Consider the following 21,523-nt stretch of genomic DNA (forward strand, 5'->3'; position numbering starts at 1 on the left):
TTATCCCTGATTATGGTCACACTTCCATTGTGTTTTTTTTCTTCCATTTCTTTTAAAGTTAATTTACTGAAGCACCCTAACGCTGTGCAGGTGTGTGTGTGTGTCGATGTGTGCGCAGTTAAGCCGCAAAAACAGTCGGCATTTGTGCGACGACGCCGTCGCCGTTCATTCGGTGCCGGCGGCAGAAGCACCACCAGCAGCAGCAGCAGCACCAGCACCGGCACGGCACGGCTCGGCTCGGCTCGGCACACCGGCTCCGGCATGAGCGAAGCGGTCTACCTGTTCGCCAAAGTTGGACACATTTTCTTTTCTTTCTTACCTAAGGGACACAGACACGTACCCGGTACCTGTGCTCTCGCACACAAACACACACACATGTATGCAAACGGTCAGACAGTCAGACGGAGGAGGAGGAGAAGAAGACGATCAATGTGGTGCTCTCTCGCTCGCTCGCTCGCACGTCTGCTGAAAGTCAAGCCATGCTGAACGGGCCACGCTAAGCTGCTGTTGCCGCTCCGCCGGCGGCGTTAACCACGACGCTGGCATCGACGTTGGCAGCGAAAAGAAACCGACCAGTCCATGGTATATCACAAAACAGGGTTACCGCGTCCCCGAGAGCGCCTAGACTCTTGTGGGTGCCAGGATCTGTGCGTGGGATGCATGCATGCGATCCCTTCACCTGCTTATCGGCTGTGCTTGTGTGTGTTTTCTGGCCGGTGATCCTTACCTTCCAGTTGACATACCTTTGACCGACCGCCAGACGACGACGACGACGTGTCGTCCCCGGTCCGTTGAAAGTCTTCTCTTGGCTGTGGCCAGCCAGCGGCAGATATAGCGGCAGCAGAGCGGTAAGCAGTGGCGGCGACGGCGTCGCGGCAGCGTCAAAACTTGGGTTTTGGAATGTTTTCTTGCTCTTCTTTGGTTTCAGCTCAGTTCGATTTTTTATGCACAGCCGCAACGTTACCTGCGCAGCGCCTCGTTCCGTTTCGTTTCGTTTCGTTTCGTTTTTAGTTCCCATTTCGTTTCGTTGTTGTCTCGCCGTCTCTGTCCGTCTTGAGGCGATCCGATCCATGCGGGTTCCGTTTTCGTTTTTTTTTTTTCGGTTTTTTTGTCGCAAAAACATACCAAAATTATCGAAACATCGCGAAAAGAGTGCGAAAGAAAAGTGCAGCAAAAGCGAAAATAAGGCACAGGTAAACTCCGCGAAATAAATGTAGTGCCAGAGAAGCAAGAAGAAGCAAAAAGCAAAAGTTACGGTACAAGCCGAATCGCAGATAGGGAAAGAGAGAGAGAGATAGAGGAAAGGAATTCTTCCTTCGGTCTATTGAGAGCGAAGCGGCGGATACTCCTCTCTCAGGCATAACTCCCTATTGGAATCTTTTAGGAACGAAGAGTGCTTTAAGGTAAGGCCAAGTCCGGAGTCCGCTGTCCGCTGTCCACTCCCCCCAGCAACCTGAGCACTGAACACACTTGCCCTCTTCACCGGATGTGTGTTTGTTCAGACTTAATGGGCTTATGTGTCGGCCATTTTGTATGCCCTGTCATTAGCTGAACGACGTTTCTCTCACTGTCTGTGTGTAAGTGTGTGTGTATCTGTGTGTGTGTATGGCCTGGGCTGCCTCAATTATTGATTGATTAATTATTGCTGACGCGTATGCGTTGCTTCGACTCTGACTTCGACTCCGACTCCGGCTTGGACTTGGACGACCCTTTGGAAACCGGTTCGTTGACGCCTCTGTTATGTGGCTGCGTGTGGCACTCTCTCTTTTTGTGCACTCTGCCCCAGCACCAGCACCAGCCCCTGTCGTTGTCCCTGTGCCTGTCACTGCCATAATCCAATTGTCGATCATCGATTTATAAACAGATGACAAGACAGTCCCCAGTCTGAAAAAGTAAGAATGTGGCATCCATAGGCATATGCTATATACTTTTGTGTATGTGTATGTGTATTGCCGCTTTCTGCCAGTGTATTAAGACCAAAAAGTCACGCATGCGCCAACGCCAACCCATCCACGATCAATATTTAGCAGCCGCAGCGTAACATGTGCCCCATGCCCAATGTATTGGCACCTCTGGGGCAGTGCACATCTCATCTCTCATCTCTCCTTCTCCTTCTCCTTCTCCCCGAGACTGGCACCACCTCAGCACCACCTCTGGCCTGTTGGTACATTTGCAATTAACACTTTTGCGTACGTGCTTGGTTTGATTTCGGTTTCGCTTTGCTGCTGATGGAAGCCTAATCAGCATCCCCAGCAGGAGCCGCAGCCACAGCCGCAGCTTAAACTTGGAGCCGAAGATGGAGCTAAAGCTGAGCCAAAAGCAAAAAACAGAAAAACAGAAGCACAAAAGCTAATCAGCGTGCAACGACTTTCTCGTTATTTCCTACTCCCCTGTTTGTAATTATTGTTTTATAATAAACTTATTAGCGCTAAAGTCTCCTCCTAGAGAGGCATGTACGGGCTTTAGACCAAATTCAATTAAGAAATCGAGTGCAGATGTGTCCATATCCATGTGTACATGGGGGGGGGGGGGGGGGGCCGCACGCACTTGTTATGTGTTCACATTCTATTTCTCATTGGGGTCTCAAACGGCTGCTGCAGATGGGGCTGCTGTTGCTGCTGTTGCTGCCACATCTCTTTGATATCTTTCTTTCACTTGCAACGGAAAAGGCAAAGCGCTGCTGGCTGCCGGCTGCCGGCTAAGCGGGAATGGTTTTTTCAATCAATTTGAAGCACAGATTGCCCCTTAAGTCGGTTATAGACCAGTAATCACATACCAGAACGAAGGCTTTCTTATAGCGGGGGGTGGGGGGATACATTTCCCTGGGCCATTGGGCTTTCAATTTGTTTGGCAACAACGAATACTATGGCGTATATTGTCCCTATATTTCTTCCATTTTCTCTGTTCCCTCTCCATTTCGAAATGGTTTTTCTTTTGGCTCTTTCGATCGTTGGGCAATCCAGTTCAAAGAACTTTGTAAACCGAGAAAAACCTAATGATGACAGAACTTGGAGCTTGGCAGCCCCAATACTATTATGTTTCAATATTCATACACACATATTGCCTCCGAAAATGAGCTCATCCCCCCATCAACCCGTATATTGAAACAAAAAAAAAGAGAAAAAAACCAACAACAAAGAAATTAAAAATCCAAAACGAAGCACAGATGCGATCCATTGATTTTAGTATAAGTCTTATGTAATCGTTTTTAAAATTTGTGAATTCGTTATGGATCGGATCGGAGGGGTATGGATGCTGCTCTGCTGGAGAAGGGGGGGGGGGGGGGGGGGGGGGGGGGGGGAATTGTGTAAGTTTTTCGAAATGCTTTCCCTACCGGACGACATTGTAATTAATAATAATTAATCACCAAAAGCTTGCAGAAACCCCAAAAGCCACAAATCAATCTGTACAAAAACTTGCCAAATACTAAAAAAAAAAAAAACACAAAAAAAGGTTTACGAAAGGCCTTGAACCTTGTCTTGGATAGAGAGAGGGAGAGCGAGAGAGGGGGACAGACAGTTGGGCTTTGCAGGTGGCAAAAACATCGACTTGAAGCAACAGCTACGATTATAATAATGATCCAAGACACATAATACCCACACAGTGCTCCACAAAATTACAGGAGCTACGCAATACACTGAAAGAAAAATATATAAAATAAATAATAAAAAAATAAATAATAAATAAATAAATATACGGATTTTAATTTTTAAATAAATATATTGAAATTAAATAGAATTTATTTAAAAATTATTAATTTTTATATTAATTTTTTTTTTGGAAATATATTTTTGTTAAATATTCTCCAAAAAGAGGATTTTATTTGAGGAATATCATCCTGTTTTCCGGTCATAGTTCGTTCTCATACTTATGAAACGCACTGTACGCACACACGGGCAATTTAATCATTGAAATAAATGATGATTATAATTTTTTCTTTGGCCCAGGCTCATTATAACCAATGGCTGCCACTGCCACTGTCATGGCCACTGGCGGTGCCAACAAACCCATTAGACCTTGAAAATCCAGTGCGTGGTTTCGGCTGGAAGTAATGGCCAAGCGGCGACATTGTTGCGCAAGTGCGTAGAATTAATTACCAAAAAAACATCAAAACTACAACAAATCCATCCCCAAAGAGGGAGCGAGAAAACTTCAATTGGAAAGAAAAAGGCGAGTTTTTTTTGTGCCTGTTCGCGCTCCCATGACAATTAAGAACGTGGTGTTGGTGGTGGGTTCTTTAAGACGTCGATTGCTGGTGATATTAGTAATAGTTATAAGATATAAAATATAAGAGATCTTTGGCTCTTCTTCGGGACTTTACCTCTGCGATGATTGTAATAATAGACATAAGATTTATAAGAGATCTTTGGCTCATAATTTCCATGGGTTCTTGGGGATTTTACCTCTGCGATGATAGGAATAATAGACATAAGATTTATAAGAGATCTTTGGCTCATAATTTCCATGGGTTCTTGGGGATTTTACCTCTGCGATGATAGGAATAATAGTCATAAGATTTATAAGAGATCTTTGGCTCATAATTTCCATGGGTTCTTGGGGACCTTTGGGATGATATGTTCCTATCACTGGCTGGTCAACGCTTTCTAAGCTATTTCAATGTTTAAATTAATCTTTAATTGTACTTTCATGGTCTAGGGATGCCAGCTGAACAGGTGTGGTGAGGGGGGAGGGGGTGCAGGGTTGCCCATTGACTTTACAAGCGGCTTAGGCCAGCAGTTGATGGATGTTGGTAGAACAGGGCTGTGTTCGTCGGTGCTCTTGGCCGATTGTGGTTGGTCTTTTTTTGTTCTTTCTGATTGCGATCCGCTGGCAAGTGACTTTCAGTTTTGTGGCTGCAACAGGTAGCACAGGCACAGGCGGCAGGTAGAGCGTTTCCCTTTTTGAACAGGCATTAGATTGGAACGAGGAATAACCATAAGAAAAGGGACGGAGAACCTGTTTGGATGGAACACGTTTTCTTATTTGTTGTCTTCCCTTTGCTTATTATTTTTCGGGCCAGGCAAAGGGCCATCAGGGACAGAATAGAGGGAGAGAGAGAGACGAGACCTTGACCTTGTCTTTGACTTTGACTTTGTCTTGTTCCTCCTTGTTCTCCTTTTGGCTCGCTCTCTCTGCCCCTTCCTTGTGTGTTGTCTGAGCACCGTCTCCGACGGCGTGTTCTATTTCTTGCATAATTTATGTCTGAAAATCTAGGCTAGACAATACACACACACATGCACACGTGCACATACTTGACTGGTGGGAGAGAGAGAGGGAGAGCAGCCCGTTATCAAACTGGCTTTTACTCCACATTACGCGCACGTCGTCGTCGCCGCCGTCGTCGTCGTCGTCGTTGTCGTTGTCTGCCTTTGCTACATCCTCTTCTTTGCCATCATCTTCTTGTTGTTTTTGTTGCTGCCGCTGCCGCTGCCGCTGCTTTCCTTCTGCCTCTCGCTTTGGCTGGCACATTTTCAAACGGTTGCCTTTTGATTAAATTTTATGTTGTTCCGCCTTGTCCTCTCCGAGACGAAGAAGTGCCAGCAATAAAACTTACCTACATTTTGTTACTCGAGTTATTCCTGATGGTTGGGTTACCCCCCCCACCCCCCACCCCATCTCTTTGTATCTGGGAAACGAGTTTTTCCTACGCTTGCTTTTCCACATCTCCTTGTTGTCCGTGTCCGTGTGTGTGTGTGTGTGTGTGTGTGTGTAACCATCAAACAGGTCGCGTTTTCTTTTGGCCCCGTCTTACTTTTACTTATTTTGTTGCTGTTGTTGTTGTTGTTGTTGTTTCCTTTACCTCCTTACCTCCTTTCCTCTGCTCTCTGCTCTCCTTCTTTCATTCATATGTGTGTCTGTTTACCTTGGGATACGTCCTTGAAGATTTGTCTTATATTTTGTTGCTGCTTTTCGTGTTTTTCTTTTTTGCTTTTTAGGTTATTTTTGTTTTTGTTTTTTATGTCTCCGTCTCTGTCGTCACTTTCTTATTGCCATTTGCGCTTTCCTTTTGCCAGCCACGTTCTTCTTTTGCGCGCGGGAGCTCTCTTAAAGGGCCCGGCAACGCTCTTCTTAAAGCGGTTCCCACCTTGAAGCTGGCACCTTGGGGGCTTCCAAGGTGGACTCTTCGTGGACTCTTCTTAAAGGGGGAATCTCCCTGCCAAAGCTGTTCTATGGCTCGATATTTGGTCATACAAAACTCTTTCATTTCGGTACCAAAAATCCCCCAAGTCTTGGACGAAGGCAAATTGAATTGGAATTTGTGCCGGATGCAATATCCCTGGGATTTTATAGTCGCTGATAGCACAGATTCTTCTACAACTTATGCACATAGCTCTCCCTTGGCTCTCCCTTTTGAGTCCTGCCTGCGCGGGTGTCTGTGTTCATTCACTCTCTCTTCGGTCATGCTTGATTACTCAATTGCGACTCAAGGAATTAAACAGCAACAACTGTGCTATAAATAAACACTTTGCCGCCTACACCTCCTCCTCCTCCTCCCCCCCCCCCACACACACACACACAGCACCCCCCTCCCGTTTGCTCTCCCGTGGAACCAGTATCGTTCTGGCTGGTCCGGCCCGTCTATTATTAACTTGGCTTCTTGGCTTGGTCTTCTTTTATGGCCTGGCCATAACCATGACTTGGCCTGGCCTGGCCCCGGCTTTGGCCAAGCTCTAACTACCACTTCGGCTTTGAGGTCAACAAACAGCTGGGAAAAGAGCTCGCTGGCTCGTCCAAGTGTGTGTTTTTCTGTGGTTTGCTGAAGTCATGCGTGCCGCTTTCATGCGCCCCTCTGCTCTGTCCGCCACAGTTGCCGGCAATCGGAAACCGGTTTCCTCTCCCACCGTCCCGTCCCGTCCCGCCCGGGCCCGGCCATCCGTCAGTCAGAGCCAAAAATTAAGTTCCTCTGGAAACGGGTCCGAATGGAGCCGGCTTGTACTGGTCTTTCTCTCTATTTCCCCCCTCTCCCCCTCTGCCTCCTACCTCCTGCCCTGTTGCCTGGGCTCTGGGCCGGGGTTGTTTGTAAGTTTAGTTCGCACGTTTTTATTTTACTATTATGTATTATTTTTACGCTTTTTCGTGTCTTTAATCTCTCGGCTGCTCGGCTCGCTTCCGCTCGGCTTGTTAGAGCCCCATTGAAAGATCTTGCACGGCGCTGATTATTGGAAAATTTGTTGGGCTCAAAAATGAAACAACAAAATGTAAAGAGTTTAAAAACGGATGCCACACCGACTCGAATGGGTGTGTGTGTGTGTGTGTGTGTGTGTGTGTGTCTGATTCTCTGGGGGCCCCTGAAAATGATTTGCGTTGCCAAATGGTCCCCAGCGGATGGGCCACAGCGCACTAGTAGGTACCCCTCCCCGTATCTTTCAGATGTCGCGCACACAAAATGAATTTCAATTTGCAGTTGGATTTATTTCGGTTCGCGTTCATATATATGCCCAATCCCAATCCCAATCCCGATACAGATAAAGATTCGGGGTACATGCGTGTGTGTGTGTGTTTCATTGCTTTAATTTCACTTTATACCCTGTAATCGGATCCATACCATCGTGGGGGGAGGTGGCGGGGGGATAGAGGGGGAAAGAGACCCAGACTGCTAAGCCACGCTGTGAGAGAGATAGTTTTCTTTGTTTCAATTCCAAAAGCAAAGACATATCAATGGATATCTGCGTGTTTGTTACTTTTTTTTCCTTCACGAAATTGTTTGGCTCTGGCTCTGGGATTGGGTCTGCCTTCCTGCCTGTCGTCTGCCCGCCCGCCCGTTTGATTCGGTGACAGTCGGAGAATACAATTAACATAATTTACTTACCAAGACATGCAAAACACAACCCACTCGCTTCTATAGAAACGGGAAAGACGGAAAGACAGACACAGACCCGATCCCCATCACGACATGGCCGTCAGTTTGTAAGTTTAGCAAATTTGGCAAATCGTCTTCGTTGCCATTTCTAGGTGGGGGGAGGGGGGTGCAGATGTGCAGAGGTGTGCGGCTAGGAGAGGTCTGCTGTCTCTGCTGATTGTTATTGTTGCTGCATTGCCAAATCGATTTCGATTATAGGGTTCGCCACTTTAGGGCTTCTTTCCCTGGTGGAGCCCAGAGGGGGCACAACTTTCCGGAAAAACTTATCAGAGGAGACCGAACCCCCCCACAGAAGTTATGCCGCCTCTCATAATCTTTGTTGTTGTGCATTCGATGTGGATTCATATGCATGCATGTACATATTTTATTGGCTCTCTCTGTTATCGCTTATAAAATCAGACCGAAAAAGTTCCAATCACTTTTATTTTTTTTTTACTTTCAAGTCCCAGAAAATCGAAAGAAACTTTCGCCAAAACGAGAGCTTTAAATGTGTGTGTGTGTACGTGTGAGTGTATCTATATGTTTGGTATACAAAAAAAAACAAAAAAAAAAACCAATTTGCATTGCAAAAAGATTCAAAAGTGCCAGGGGTTGGGGGAAGGAAGTTTCCAGCGTCCAGTTATTTATTTATTTACTACTTCTCTTTATTTTTTTGTAAATTCGTGGGATGCACAGGGCAGTGCGTTTCATTACTGCTGCTGTTAAAAAAAAAAAAACATCGACTTTTGGAGGAAAGCCAAACCTAGAACAGGAGCCCACTTAAAGTTCTGAAACGGACTGTACATATGTACATACATATATGTATGGGATCTTTTCCGCTCTACACACTCCCGCACACCCTCACCCTCACACACACACACACACACCGAAAACTGTCGCCTCATATCAGTGCCTTGAAATCTGCATAAATGATGATGATTTTTTTGTTTGTGTGTGTGTGTGTGTGTGCTTTTTCTTTTGCCGCGACTTTCGTCATCCAAGTTTTTTTCTCCCTCTCACACACACACGCACACACACACACAAACTACAGAGAGATTGTGGCGTCCCTTAGTGCTGGTGCCCTAGGGAGAGGGAGAGGGCGAGAGGCGGGCTTTGGGTTTTGAAATTGAAATTTGTGTGTGTGTGTGTGTTTTTTTTTTTGCATATTTCATTCGGTTTTTTTCCATTCGTTTGAGGCAAAGTTTTTGATTTGTGCATAAACAGCAGAAGCGTCCTTTTGAGACACTTCCCTTCTGAAGGATGTTTGAATGCGTCCACCCATGTATGTATGTCCTTCCAGAGAGAGTTTGCTTTATGAAATTCTTGGCTTTTGCTTAGACTTGTCCTCCGATTGAAATCAGGGGTACAGTACAGACCCCCCGACAGAGCAGAGCAGAGCAGTGCAGAGCAGAACGGGCCAAAGGCATGAAACCATAAAAATGGCAAATTAACCGTGTATTTCTGCTGTGCGACTGTGTGAGAGGGTGAGGGGCGGGTGGGGGGGGGGGGAGAGGTAGGGCCAAGGGCTGGCGAAACCTTTTGCCCGAGAGAAGCCACAAACAAAACATCGGTTCGCCAAGGCACACACAACAGTCGTACACAGAAGTATACATAAATGCATGCATATACATATGTATATATATACATATGTATGTAAGGATGTACATATGTCCATCCAAGCTGGGAATCGGCACGTTTCGTGGTCCGTCCAAGTCCAATCAAGCAGCAGTGACTGACGACTGCCAGCGTCGTCGTCGTCGTCGTCGTCGTCGTCGTCTGTAGGCCGCCCCATGGCATGTTGTTCAATAACGGACAGGCCCGGCTCCACCCCGCCCTCTGTCCCTCAGCCGCAGCCCCAGCCCCAACCCCAGCCTTGTGCCTTCAATCAGCAATGTTGGCGACGACTCAGACTGAGATCCAGAGAGCCCAGAGCCCAAAGCCGAGACCCGAGACCGGAGACCGGAGACCGGAGACCCCATATACCCTCGGACCCAGGGAAACCAGCAATTTATCCAGCCCCATCCCCAGCCCCAGCCCCAGCCATGCATATTAAGCCTCACGATTTGTATTTGTATTTTAGCCACTCATTCAGTGTGTGTGTGTGTGTGAGTCAGCCAGAAGGTGGAACCTATCTGCCATCTACAGCCGCCGCCGCCGCTGCTGCCCCTCAAGAGGAGTGGAGTTCAATTTCATTGCGAGTTTCGGTTTCGGTTTGATTCGAATCGATTTTATAAGTTTTCAATTTCAATTTCAATTCTGCAAAAAGTAGCTTCTTCTCTTTTTGCTCTTTTCTGTCCCATAAATACGAGCATACATACATATGTATGTCGCCATGCTCTCCCCTCTTCGCCTTCCTCTCGATGGAGGTTGTAGGGCATCTCTCTTCCACTGACCGACACTTCCTGTCGCGGCAGGGGGGTGGTGCTGGTGGGTACACTCTCTTTATGCGGTAGATGTTAAAAAGTACTGTTTTTGGCATCTCGGGGAAGCTTCCTTCTTTCGAGTGGCCTTTTGCCAGCTGTTGCAGATGCGGATTCTGTGCCTCTGGGCTCGAGCTTCCTGTCGCTGCAATGGCCAGTTAACCCCCCCCCTCCGCCTCTAGCAAAGTCCCCACTCTCCTCCTGTGGATTTCCCGTTACTCTGGACAAGCTCTGCAGCATCCGTATCCCTTCTGGTGTCGTGGCAGCAGCTGTTGCCTGTTTAACAGCTGCTTAGCATGCCTCTCCCCCCTCCTCACCCACTCACCCTCTTTGTGTGCGTGCGTGTGTGTGTGTGTGTGTGTGTGTGGTAAACCGGCACTTGTGCAACTTCTTTCCGCACATGTTTGTTGGTTAAAGCTCCTTTTACACCTCCCCCAACCCCCAACCCCCCAGCACCATCCTTTGGCATTGCTTCTTCCTCCTGTGCTCTTTTGCTCTTATGCTCTCTCTCCCCCCCCAACTTTTTTGAGACGACGCGTCGTCTTATTGTGCCACGTTTTTCTACATTTTCTCTTTAACCGTCTGCTTCTTGGTCGCGTAGACAAGGCTATAAAAAGGCTGCTGCTGCTGCTGCGTCTCTGCTGGCGTCGCACCTACCTAACACTCCCCCGATTGCCTTAGCTGCTCCTGCTTTCATCTCTACCCCCCCCATCATCAACAACCCCTTTCCCTTCAGGTCGCCCTTCTTTTCATATATTTTGCCTGGTCTGCTCTCCCCCCTCCCCCTCCCTCTCTTCCTCCCTTTCTCCCACACGTTGTTTGCTCTGTCGCTCTCCTTCTGCGTCTCTCTTTTGGTATTTTTATTATTATTATTTTTCGCGTAATTCTCTGTTTTGCTCTGCAGTTTCTTTGGAAAAATTCAACTTTTACTTTTTTTTCTCTCTCTCTCTCTCTTGTTTTTTCCCCCTCTGCTTTCTGTTTTCGTTTTCCTTTATTTGCCTGCTTCTTCTGGCTGATGTGTGTGTGTGTGTTAAGTATTTTTATGATTATTTTTTGTTACTTTTCTTCTCTGTTGTGCTCGTGACATTTAGCGTTTGCTTTGCTTTGCTCCACTCGTTCTGGGTCTATCAATTTATGGTTTTTGTTCTCGTGCCTTGCTTCCGCCCCCTCCTCTCCTCCGCCTCTCTCCATTCCATTTCAATATCAAAAGTCGCGCTCTACGTTTTACGTAGCCTCGCATTCTGGTTTGGCGTTACGTTAAGCACACACTTTGTTCGCCTGGATTGAGGGAGGGAGAGCGGGCGGAAGGCAGGCATGAAGGGAGCGCGAGTGCCGTTCATTCATACATTTTCTTGCTTTTGGCCGCTCTCTGTGTGTGCGTGCGTGTGTGTGAGAGTGAGTGCCCAAAAGTGCATTTCGCACTCAAGTTTGTTGTATTTTATTGGGCATTGGTTGTGGCTTGTCTACTCTCTCAATTTCTATCTCTCTTTATGATTGAAGGTCGCTCTTTCTCTCTCTCGCTCTCTCTACTTTGTCTTTACCGCTGCAAATAATATGCAATATTAAAGCTTTACGACGACGCTTGAGGGCCGAGCAACAGCAACATGTGTTGTAATGTGCTTTTATTCTCTCTAAGCTCCGAATAGAGTGCAATAGATCTCTCGTTATACCTTTGTTATCAGTTAATGATCTCCATATGCCGCCAAATACTCTTTCGCCTGTTAATTGGACACGAGCGCACTCTCGCTCACACGAAGTCGCTTCGTCGTCCCCTGCAAAGCTCATTAATATGCGTTTGTTATCGTTGTTGTTTGTTGGTTTTATAACACTGCCGGACACCTTGGCAGCAACAACAACAACAACAACATCATCAGTATGAAGATATGTATAATAAAAGCCAGGCCAAAGAAACGCCGAAAAAAGTTCAATAAACTTTTGCTGTTGGCGAATATTTGATTATTTCTCTTGCTTTGGCTTTGGTTTTGGTGGAAGAGCCGTCGGACTTTTGTTTGTCAGTCTTTCACTGTTCATCGCCTCTCCCTCTCTTTCTTGCTCACTCGCTGGCGTGTGAGTCTCTCAATAAGTATTTGAAGCAATTTCGTAATTTACTTGCGGACCAATTTGGTGCCTTTGGTCTTCGTTTTGTTCGTTTTATTTGATTTTGTATTTTTTTTTTACTTTTCGGTAAATAGATTTCCTTTGAATTCCTCTCTCCTGCACTGCTCTGAGTGGAGTTCCAGAGTGGAGTTCTAGTTAAAAAAGTTTCCCAGGACTTGAATGAAGTTTGTTGGTTGGCCAGTACATACATACATATGTATGTGTCTATGTATCTGTGGGCATAAATCGTACATAAATACTATACATACATATGTATCTTTTGGTTAGGCAATTAGTTGATGTGGTTAACGTTGTGGTTGGTTGGACTCCATTTTGTTTTCTCATCGATGATCAACCAACAACAACAGCTCCACCGATCATCAGAGCCAGAGCCAGAGGCAAAGCCAGTGCCAGTGCCAGAGACTGGTTTGGTTCCGCTTTCGAAAAGTTTCCCCCGTTCCTGGGGATTCTTTAAAAAATTATTATTTTTTTTTTAAATTTATTTTTGTTGTTGTTTGCACACAATCAGCAGCCCCTTTATACATAATCATGTTGTTAATTTTTCACAAAAAAATTAATTATACATTTTCGCCAATTTGCTAATTTTCTCTTTTTCTTTCATCTCGTTGCAGGTAAATATCCAAAATCGAACCATTCCATTGAAAGGCAAATAACCGATGGACGATGGAGGGGCAAGAGGGGCAAGAGGGGTGCCCTGTGCCAAAAATACGATTATTTAAATGCAAGAGACGTGATATTTAGATGGTTTCAGATTGATTTAGTGGGGACCCCAAGTGAATCCATAAGAAACTGAACCTAGGTGTGGCCTTCCGTGCTTCAGACTTGATTTTATTGGGCAGAAATGTGGGGAAATCCACTCCACTTTCCCCACTCCAGAAAGAACGAACTTCAGGGAGAGCCAAAGGCAATGCAGATAGTGAGATGAATAACGCCCGTACATATTTCTATGGTATAGGACTTTTTGGGCTGGACTTTGAGCTGGTTCTAGAACAGAACAGAACAAAGTACAGAGCTCTCAAAAGGCCTGTCATGGTGAAGAGTATACAAGGTGGCCCGCTTGCTCTCTTTCGGGTCTTAATTTAGAGCTTTGACGCCATTTTCGATGAGGAATGAAGACCCGAAAAGAGAGCGCGTGTCGATGCGATTGCGGACCATCTTAAGGGCCAGATCTCGGGCTCGGAGAACTCTTGCATGAGTCGGGGGCCACCCGACGACTGGGATTCGACTGTATCGACTGTACCCACGCATTAGATTGTCGTTGAAGATGTAGAATTACGATTATTTGATGATTTGTTTGAGGTGAGAATCCACCGAGGGTGTCACTGAAAGGAACTTCTCTCACTTCCTCTCTTGGAGTGCCAAAAACGTGTTAAAATGCAAATCTGCACACGGCCGACCTTCCGCCATCCTCCTGCCTCGCTGGTGGGCCACGAGGAGGGGTGGGGGGGATTATGGAGATTTGCATGCGGCCCGAACCGACCCACCGACCGACCCACCGACCCCTCAGTGGCTCATTTGCATGCAATTATTTGGTTTGGATCAACCCTTAGATGGTTCGGGCGAAAATCCCGATACAGATAAATTGGGTACTCCAATTCCAATGCGGGGGCGGGGGGGGCTCTTAATTTTCCTCGGGGGCTGTGCAGGGCGGCAGTATTCATTCATCTTCAATGGGCATTTAATCAAGCCGCGAATTCGACTCCCGAAAAAAAGAAACAAAAAACCGAACTTCAATGACAAATGCATGCACAAAAAAAAAAGAACACCAGAAAAGAGCGACAAAAAATAATAATGATGGGAAGATAAAGATAGGAAACCAAAAACAAAAAAAACAAGAAATAATAAAAAATGGTAAATGAAATGAAATTACTGGGGTACATAGGGGGAGGGAAGGGGAGGGTGGAAAAAAAAAAGAAATGCAAATGGTGAAATTGTAAACCCTTGAATGTGCCGCCATTGTCTTTGATAGTCCTCGACAGGACAGCGGCAGGGTCTGAGGCAGGGGCTGGGGCGAGGAGGGGAGGGGGGAAGTGGGCCAGCATCCTGGGTTGCCCATTTGCCAACTGGGCTGTAAGTAAGCGCATTTTCCACCGATTTTTTCGCCGCTTCAGTTGTTGTTGTGTGCCGCCCTTCCTTCCGTCCTTCCGTCCATTTGTCTCTGCCACGGGCCAGCTCTCTCTCCCTCTCTCTCTCTCTCTTTGTGTGTGTTCCTTTCTTCTTTCTTGTGTACTTTAATTGTATTTAGTTACATTAGTAATTATCGATTTCTCTTTGGGGGCTCCTGCTGGGACTGTACCTGTCGTTCGTCGAGGGAATGCATTGTATGCCGAAAAAAATGTATAAATGTAATGCATATTGGAAGAGAATGAGGCATAGATAGAGACAGAGAAAAAGAGTCTTTGGCATAGATTCAATGATAGATTTAAACAGATAGATGGACCTAGAATACCTACAATACTATGCGAATACCCTCATCTGGACACTTCCCAGAGCACACTTTTTGCGCCTCCACGTTATCAGACCATTTGGGGGTCCACATGGATGGGTTCTCCCCCCAGACCAGTCCAGTCCCGTCCAGTCCAGGCTGCAGTTATGGCTTAGAGACTGATTTTCCTTTCCTCTTTGATCGGGCATTGTGTTCATAGTTTTTTTGTATGCATGTTTCCAATTCCAAGCGATTTTTCTCCGCTAGCCATTTGATGCCATTTTGTTCTTCTGCTCCTTTTTTTTTTTACTCTGTTGTCAGATGGTCGCTGGTCTCGCTTTTCAATTATGCCCCAAAGGGGACGGGGAAGGGGACTGGGACTGCCACTAGGGTCTAACCTCTAGCGTGGCTTTAGCCAGGCTTGGCTGATGGAGGGGTCGATTTGCTGCCATTTAAGCCATATATCACTCATACGCAACGCAGAATTGACGCTTTATTTTCATGCACTAATTGCGTTAGAATTTCAATGGGGCACAAAGAGTGGCACCCCTCCTCGCCACTCCTCCCACCCCTTCTCTGTGTTTGGGTCTCCTAAGCATCTCCCTCTTTGTTCCTCTCGCTCTCTCTCTTTGATTTGACTTTAGCACATGAAGAGTTTTTAATTGGAATTTGCATTGGGTGTGCGGGGGGAGGGCAAGAGATTATCAGGCTGCCACAAGGGGGTGGTGGCGTGTGCTGGCACTGATTTCTTCTTGCTTTTACCTCTATTTTCCAAGCCTTTTTTTTTGGATTTTGTTCTTGGTTTTGGGTTAGCTGTTGCCGTTGCCGTTGCCCCGGTTCTCCATATGAATCTCCCTGGGCGAGTACATACCCACTGCTGCTGCTCCTCCTCGTCCTGCCTCAATGGCCAACCGATTTTTTTTTCGCATTTTTCTCAAGACCTTTTCCACGCAGGACCTTTTTTTTCCTTCGTATTGCTTTACATAAGACCCAGAGGAGTCCGGCCAAGTCTCTCTGCAGTGCGCTGTCCGGGTGTCCTGCGTGTCCCTTCTGGCCATTAGAGAGCTCTCTCTCTGTGTCCTGTGTCCTGCCCTCTCTGTCGCTGTCGTAATTAAAAACAAGAAAATTCACCAAAGAGGAATAAAAAAAATTGGTGCCAAGGAGGAAGAAGGAAGAAGGAGTCCAAGAGGCTGGAAAGGGATTGGGCTCGCCTTGGGTTGGCGCACCTTCCCAGGACCTCCACCCAACCCACTTCGTCCCCCCCCGCGCTACTCCTTGCCACAATTTATTTAAATTTCTGGCCCGAACTCTTTTTTTTTCTTAATTCCTTCTTCGTCGCCGTCTCGGCCTTCTCTCCTCTCCCCTCCTCTCTTCTCCTCTCTTCTCGTTAATAAAGTGCCGGACAGGCAGAAGTGAAGAAAGTGCCAGTCCCAGTCCCAGTGCAAAAAGTTGCGTAAATTTGTTATGTTTGTTGTTTTTTTTCTCTTATTATTTTGATATTTTTTTTAAATAAATAAGGTAAGGGGGCGGGGAAGGGGAAGGGGTAAGGGGAGGCAGCCTTGGCGTTGATGAGCAGAGCAAGTGGCTGTGGCAGTGGCAGAAACCACAGTCCGAACCCTTCATTCACAGCCACACACACCCACACACCCACACACACCCACTCTCACCCATAAAAGCAATCATGCATCCTTGCCCCGACATTCCGCCCCCCCCCCCCCCCTGCTCTTGCTCGCCTCCACTCAATCCCCAGTCTTTTGGCCACCGCCTGCGCTGTAGTTCCGTTTCCGGCGCCTGCCATTTGCATCTACAGCGAGCACAAGAAAATTTTTTCTTTCATTTATTCGAAGGATTCTTCATCTGCTCTACCGGCCTCCTTGCCCCTGCCCCTCCCACCTCGCCGCCTTCCCCTTTTTTTTTCTTCCTTCTTTCTGTCGAAGAAGAAAAGATTTTCTTTTTTAAAACACACAAACTGGACGATGGCCCAAGGGAGGGGGGCGGTGTGTGGTGGGGGGGGGGGGGGGGGGGGGGGTTGGGGGTGGATATTTCGTTGCGGCTTGAGCGAACCGAAAGAACGGGTACACAAATTTCAACCTACTCAATTTTTCGCCTTAATTTCTTTTCTGTTTCGCAAGGATACCTCCTCCCCCTCCTCCCCGGACTCCATCCGAAACCCCGCACAAACCCATTCCCGGCCCGCCCTGAAAGGCGGTAATAAGAATTTTTTCTTTAGCATCTCTTCTCCGGAGAAGAGAAGGAGTGTGGGTGGGGGTGGGGGTGGGAGTGTGCGTGCGGCGTTGTGTTTTTTCCGTATTTTTAATTTAAAATGCGAAGCATGAAAAAAAATGTATAAAATGGACGAGGGAGGAGGGCAGCCAGGCTCTGATGGGGAGGGGGGGGGGGGGGCATCCGGATGGATGGACGGAGGCTTCTGCCTCGTCCGCTTGCGCACTGCTTAAAAGAAAAACTTGTGAAGTAAATATTTGTCTGTCCAATTGCTGCGGCGACTGTCGACTGCCAACTGCCAACTGCCAACTGCAGCGGATTGGGACAGTGAGAGGGTGGTGGGTCGTGGGTGGTGGGTTGGGGTGTGGGCGTTGGCATTGGCGAAAGTGTTGTTGGATCTGGGACTGTGCTTTGGATGGACACCACTGCGGAGGACTGTGGACACTGGTGACCATGCCAAGACAAGCGACGCCGTAATGACTGTCACAGCGTTCCATGGACGGACGGAATTTCCATCACCTAAGCTCCGTTATGTATTCTCAGGGGTGTCCCTGTCCCTGTCCCTGTCCCTGTCCCGCATCCTATGCGATGTACGATGTGCGACGGTGTGTGTCCGGTGTATCAGCCGGAACGGGCGTGGTTCTTGGAACTCTTTCAACTTTCCACAGACCAGTAGGCTGTTTTTCAATCAAATCCAATCCGCCCTGGCCGCCGGCCAGAGAGAAATCAATCAATGGATCGTGTTTCAAATATAGAGAAGAGCCTCGCGTCGTGCACACGACATGTATTTTGTCTCGAATCGCATCACTCATCCCCATTTTCCTTTTGGTTTTTCTATTGCAGGGCCTCTTGCGCACCGCCGAACAATTGAAGATCAAAGGCCTCTGCGAGACAGCGGAAAACGCGGATGACTTGAACGACGCGGCCACAGCGACAATAACCGTGTCGGAGAACATCCAGCAGGCGGTCGTGGGGAGCATCGTCAACCCGAGCATAGTGTCGGGGGGAGCAGCATCGCCCCCGCTCGAGCAGCAGCAGCAGCACCACCACCAGCACCACCAGGCCCAGGCCCAGGCCCAGGCCCAGGCCCAAGCACAGGCCCAGGCGCAGGCCCACCAGCAGGAGCAACACCAGCAACAGCAGGCGCAGCAGCAGGCGCAGGTGCATGCCCAGCAGCAGCAGCAACAGCAACAAATCAACGCCTTGCTGACGCACCACGGAGTGGCCAGTGGCAGTGCATCTTTGGGCGGACAGCTGCTCAGCGCGATAGCGAGTGCAGGGAGCAGCGGCAGCGGCAGCGGAGCAGGCGGTCTGCAGTCGCAGACTACAGCCGGGCTACAGCCGACGACACGCAAGTCGCGACTCAAGCGATCCAAGTCTCCGGATCTGCAACTGGGCGGAGGCAGCGCCAGCGGCAGCAGCAGCGTCTCCCAGCAGCCACAGCCGGCCCACCACCACTCGCAGACGCTGCTTCTGCAGGGCCAGAGCCAGAGCCAGAGCCAGACCTCCATTGTGAGCCTGCAGCAGACGGCCGAGGGCAATTATATACCCGTGCCGGGAACCGGTGACGAGTCGGACGTGGACCACGACCACGACCACTCCCACGATCACTCACATAATCTGTCACACTCCCACGACCACGAGCACGAGCACGAGGACGGCCACGATCACGAGAACAGGCCGAGCAAAATCTGCAAGACAGAGCAATCCCTGGCCTCGCCGTCGTCCAACTCGTCCAGCCACTCGAACAATGCAACGGGCGTGAGCGGCGGAGTGACTGCAGCGGGCCAAGCCATCGTCACACAAATTGTAGTAGCGCGCGACGGAAAAGATACAAAAAATATGACTAGTTTAGGCATGGGCATGGTAAGTGTGTCGCCGTCTCACTCTTCAGCCTCTCCTGCACCCCAGGAAACTGGGAGGGCGCGACCCCCATTAGGCAATAGGCAACCGTAACCCCCAGTCCTGTCCAGACCATTTCCCCCCCGCCTGCACCTTCCCCCGCATCCATATCGAGGCTAATCGTGTCCTCTTTTTTGTTCTTTGTATACGAATCTCGATCGCACGCAGAACGGAGGCCTGCTAGGCGTGCCCATGGGATTCCTGGACTTCACACCCGAGCCACCAGCACCATCTGCCACACCAGTCACCGTAACGGAGCACGTCGATCTGTCGTGCAACCCCAGCACGGACACACGCGATCTATCAAGTGAGTTATCGGTAGTGTAGAGGGCACCGGTCCAAGCAGCGGCGACTCTCCTGGCTCGATCAAAGCTAACGCAAGGCATTCTTCCTTTTGTTTTCGTCTAGATCCCACCGAACCGCTCGACATTGACAATCACCTGGCGCAGCAGATCCACCGACTCGATCAATCTCCCATGCACTCGATAGCCCATCACCATACCGGGGACGAGAGCAACTCGAACCTGGTGCAGCACATCAAGAGCGAGGTGATCGATGCCAAGCACTTGGCGGCTGCCCAGCAGCACGCGCTCTCCCAGGCCCAGCAGCAGCATGCCCATCATCAGGCCCAGCATCAGCAGCAGCAGCAACACCTCCATGCCCAGCAGCTGATGGCCCAGAGTCAGGCCCAGCAGCAGCAGCAGCAGCAACAGCAGCAGCAACAGCATCAACAGCAGCACCAGCAGCAGCAACAGCAGCAGCACCACCAGCAGCAGCAGCAGCAGCAGGCGGCGGCAGCGGCAGCCGCAGCAGCTGTACACGCCCAGCATGGTGGGCATGTGACGCACGCGGAGCTGGGCGGGGCAACTGTCATGGAGATTGATCCGAGCCAGATAAAGCACGAGCCGGGGATGATTATAACGCCGGAGATTGTCAACATGATGTCCTCAGGGCATATGGGTGAGTGCTGCTAGACCCACTAGAATATCCTAGTCCTAATGTTAATGTCCCTGAACGATCCTTGCTAACGATCCTCTATACTTCTCGTCCTGCGGCAGATATGTACAATTCGGACACGAGCGAGGATTCGATGATGATCGCGAACGGTTCGCCGCACGATCAGAAGGAGCCGCACTACACGAACTTGGATCAGCAGCATGGAGGAGGAGGAGGAGGAGGGCTGGGCGGCAGCGTTTGCGGCCCCGGTGGTGCTGGTGGTGGTGGGGGCATGGGTGGTGGGGCTGGCTCTGGCTCTGGCGAGAAAGGTCAGTTTAATGGTCCCAAAGCTTGGACACAAGATGATATGAATTCAGCTTTAGATGCATTAAAGAACCAAAACATGAGCCTGACGAAAGCATCTGCCATTTATGGCATCCCATCGACCACCCTCTGGCAGCGTGCTCATCGCCTGGGCATCGAAACGCCCAAGAAGGAGGGCGGCACCAAGTCGTGGAACGAGGATGCCCTGCAGAACGCCTTGGAGGCGTTGCGCTCGGGCCAAATATCCGCCAATAAGGCGTCCAAAGCCTTTGGCATACCCTCATCGACGCTCTACAAGATAGCGCGTCGTGAGGGCATCCGCCTGGCGGCGCCCTTCAATGCCGCCCCAACCACGTGGACGCCCGAGGACTTGGAGCGTGCATTGGAGGCGATCCGGGCGGGTAATACCTCTGTACAGAAAGCCAGCGCTGAGTTTGGCATACCCACAGGTGAGTCGGCCCCAAATCCAAATCCAAATCCAAGTCCAAGTCCGGGATTGAATTGAAATGTTGTCCACAAGTTCTCGTCGTTGCTTCTACTCTGATGATCCACGTTCGATCCACCCTCTGTCCCTTGCTGTCTCTCTCTCTCTCTCTCTCTCGCGCGTTGTCTACTTTGCTCTCGTGTCTCTCTCTCTCTCTCTCTATTTCGCGTTGTCTACTTTGCACTCGTGTCTCTCTCTCTCTCTCTCTCTCTATTTCGCGTTGTCTACTTTGCTCTCGTGTCTCTCTCTCTCTCTCTCTATCTCGCGTTGTCTACTTTGCTCTCGTGTCTCTCTCTCTCTCTCTATCTCGCGTTGTCTACTTTGCTCTCGTGTCTCTCGTGTGTCCAGTATCCCAAAACTAATCCCACTCTCTCCCCTTCACTCCACTTCACTGCCACAAAGGAACACTTTACGGACGCTGCAAGCGGGAGGGCATTGAGCTGTCGCGTTCGAATCCCACACCATGGTCCGAAGACGCCATGAACGAGGCCCTCAACTCAGTGCGGTAAGAGTCTTTGTTTCGAGTCTGGATCTTGGCCCACTAATCCACACCCTCGTATCGTCTTATCCCCCCTTTCTCTCCGCCACGCAGCGTTGGCCAAATGTCCATCAATCAGGCGGCCATCCACTACAACCTGCCCTACAGCTCGCTCTACGGCCGCTTCAAGCGGGGCAAGTACGACGTGGTGGCCAACACCAGCGGCGTCTCGCTGCTGAACAACTCGGGCAACACCACCGGCAGCATTGAGATTATCGAGCACAGTCAGGAGAACTCGGTAAGTAGCTCACGCGGCGCACTCGCGCACTCGCGCACGCTCAAGTGCCTGCCAGCTTTGACTAACCGATAGAAC

The 21,523-nt window shown here is 49.0% G+C and overlaps 1 protein-coding gene across 5 annotated transcripts in view; it reads left to right on the plus strand.

Moving 5' to 3' along the window:
- The window catches only part of LOC108158132 (hormone receptor 4), a 48,728-nt gene that overhangs the window by 24,158 nt on the left and 3,047 nt on the right, over positions 1-21,523 (plus strand). For 3 of the 5 annotated variants that reach the window (XM_033391859.1, XM_033391858.1, XM_033391861.1), the window contains 6 exons: positions 17,870-18,892; positions 19,097-19,235; positions 19,337-19,888; positions 19,987-20,637; positions 21,075-21,177; positions 21,265-21,448. In XM_033391859.1, coding sequence (XP_033247750.1) covers positions 17,870-18,892; positions 19,097-19,235; positions 19,337-19,888; positions 19,987-20,637; positions 21,075-21,177; positions 21,265-21,448 — 2,652 coding nt within the window. The remainder of the gene's footprint in view (positions 1-17,869; positions 18,893-19,096; positions 19,236-19,336; positions 19,889-19,986; positions 20,638-21,074; positions 21,178-21,264; positions 21,449-21,523) is intronic. The other 2 variants (XM_033391860.1, XM_033391862.1) reach the window with 1 other exon arrangement.

Source organism: Drosophila miranda, chromosome 3, assembly GCF_003369915.1.
Source record: "Drosophila miranda strain MSH22 chromosome 3, D.miranda_PacBio2.1, whole genome shotgun sequence".
Taxonomy (NCBI): domain Eukaryota; kingdom Metazoa; phylum Arthropoda; class Insecta; order Diptera; family Drosophilidae; genus Drosophila; species Drosophila miranda.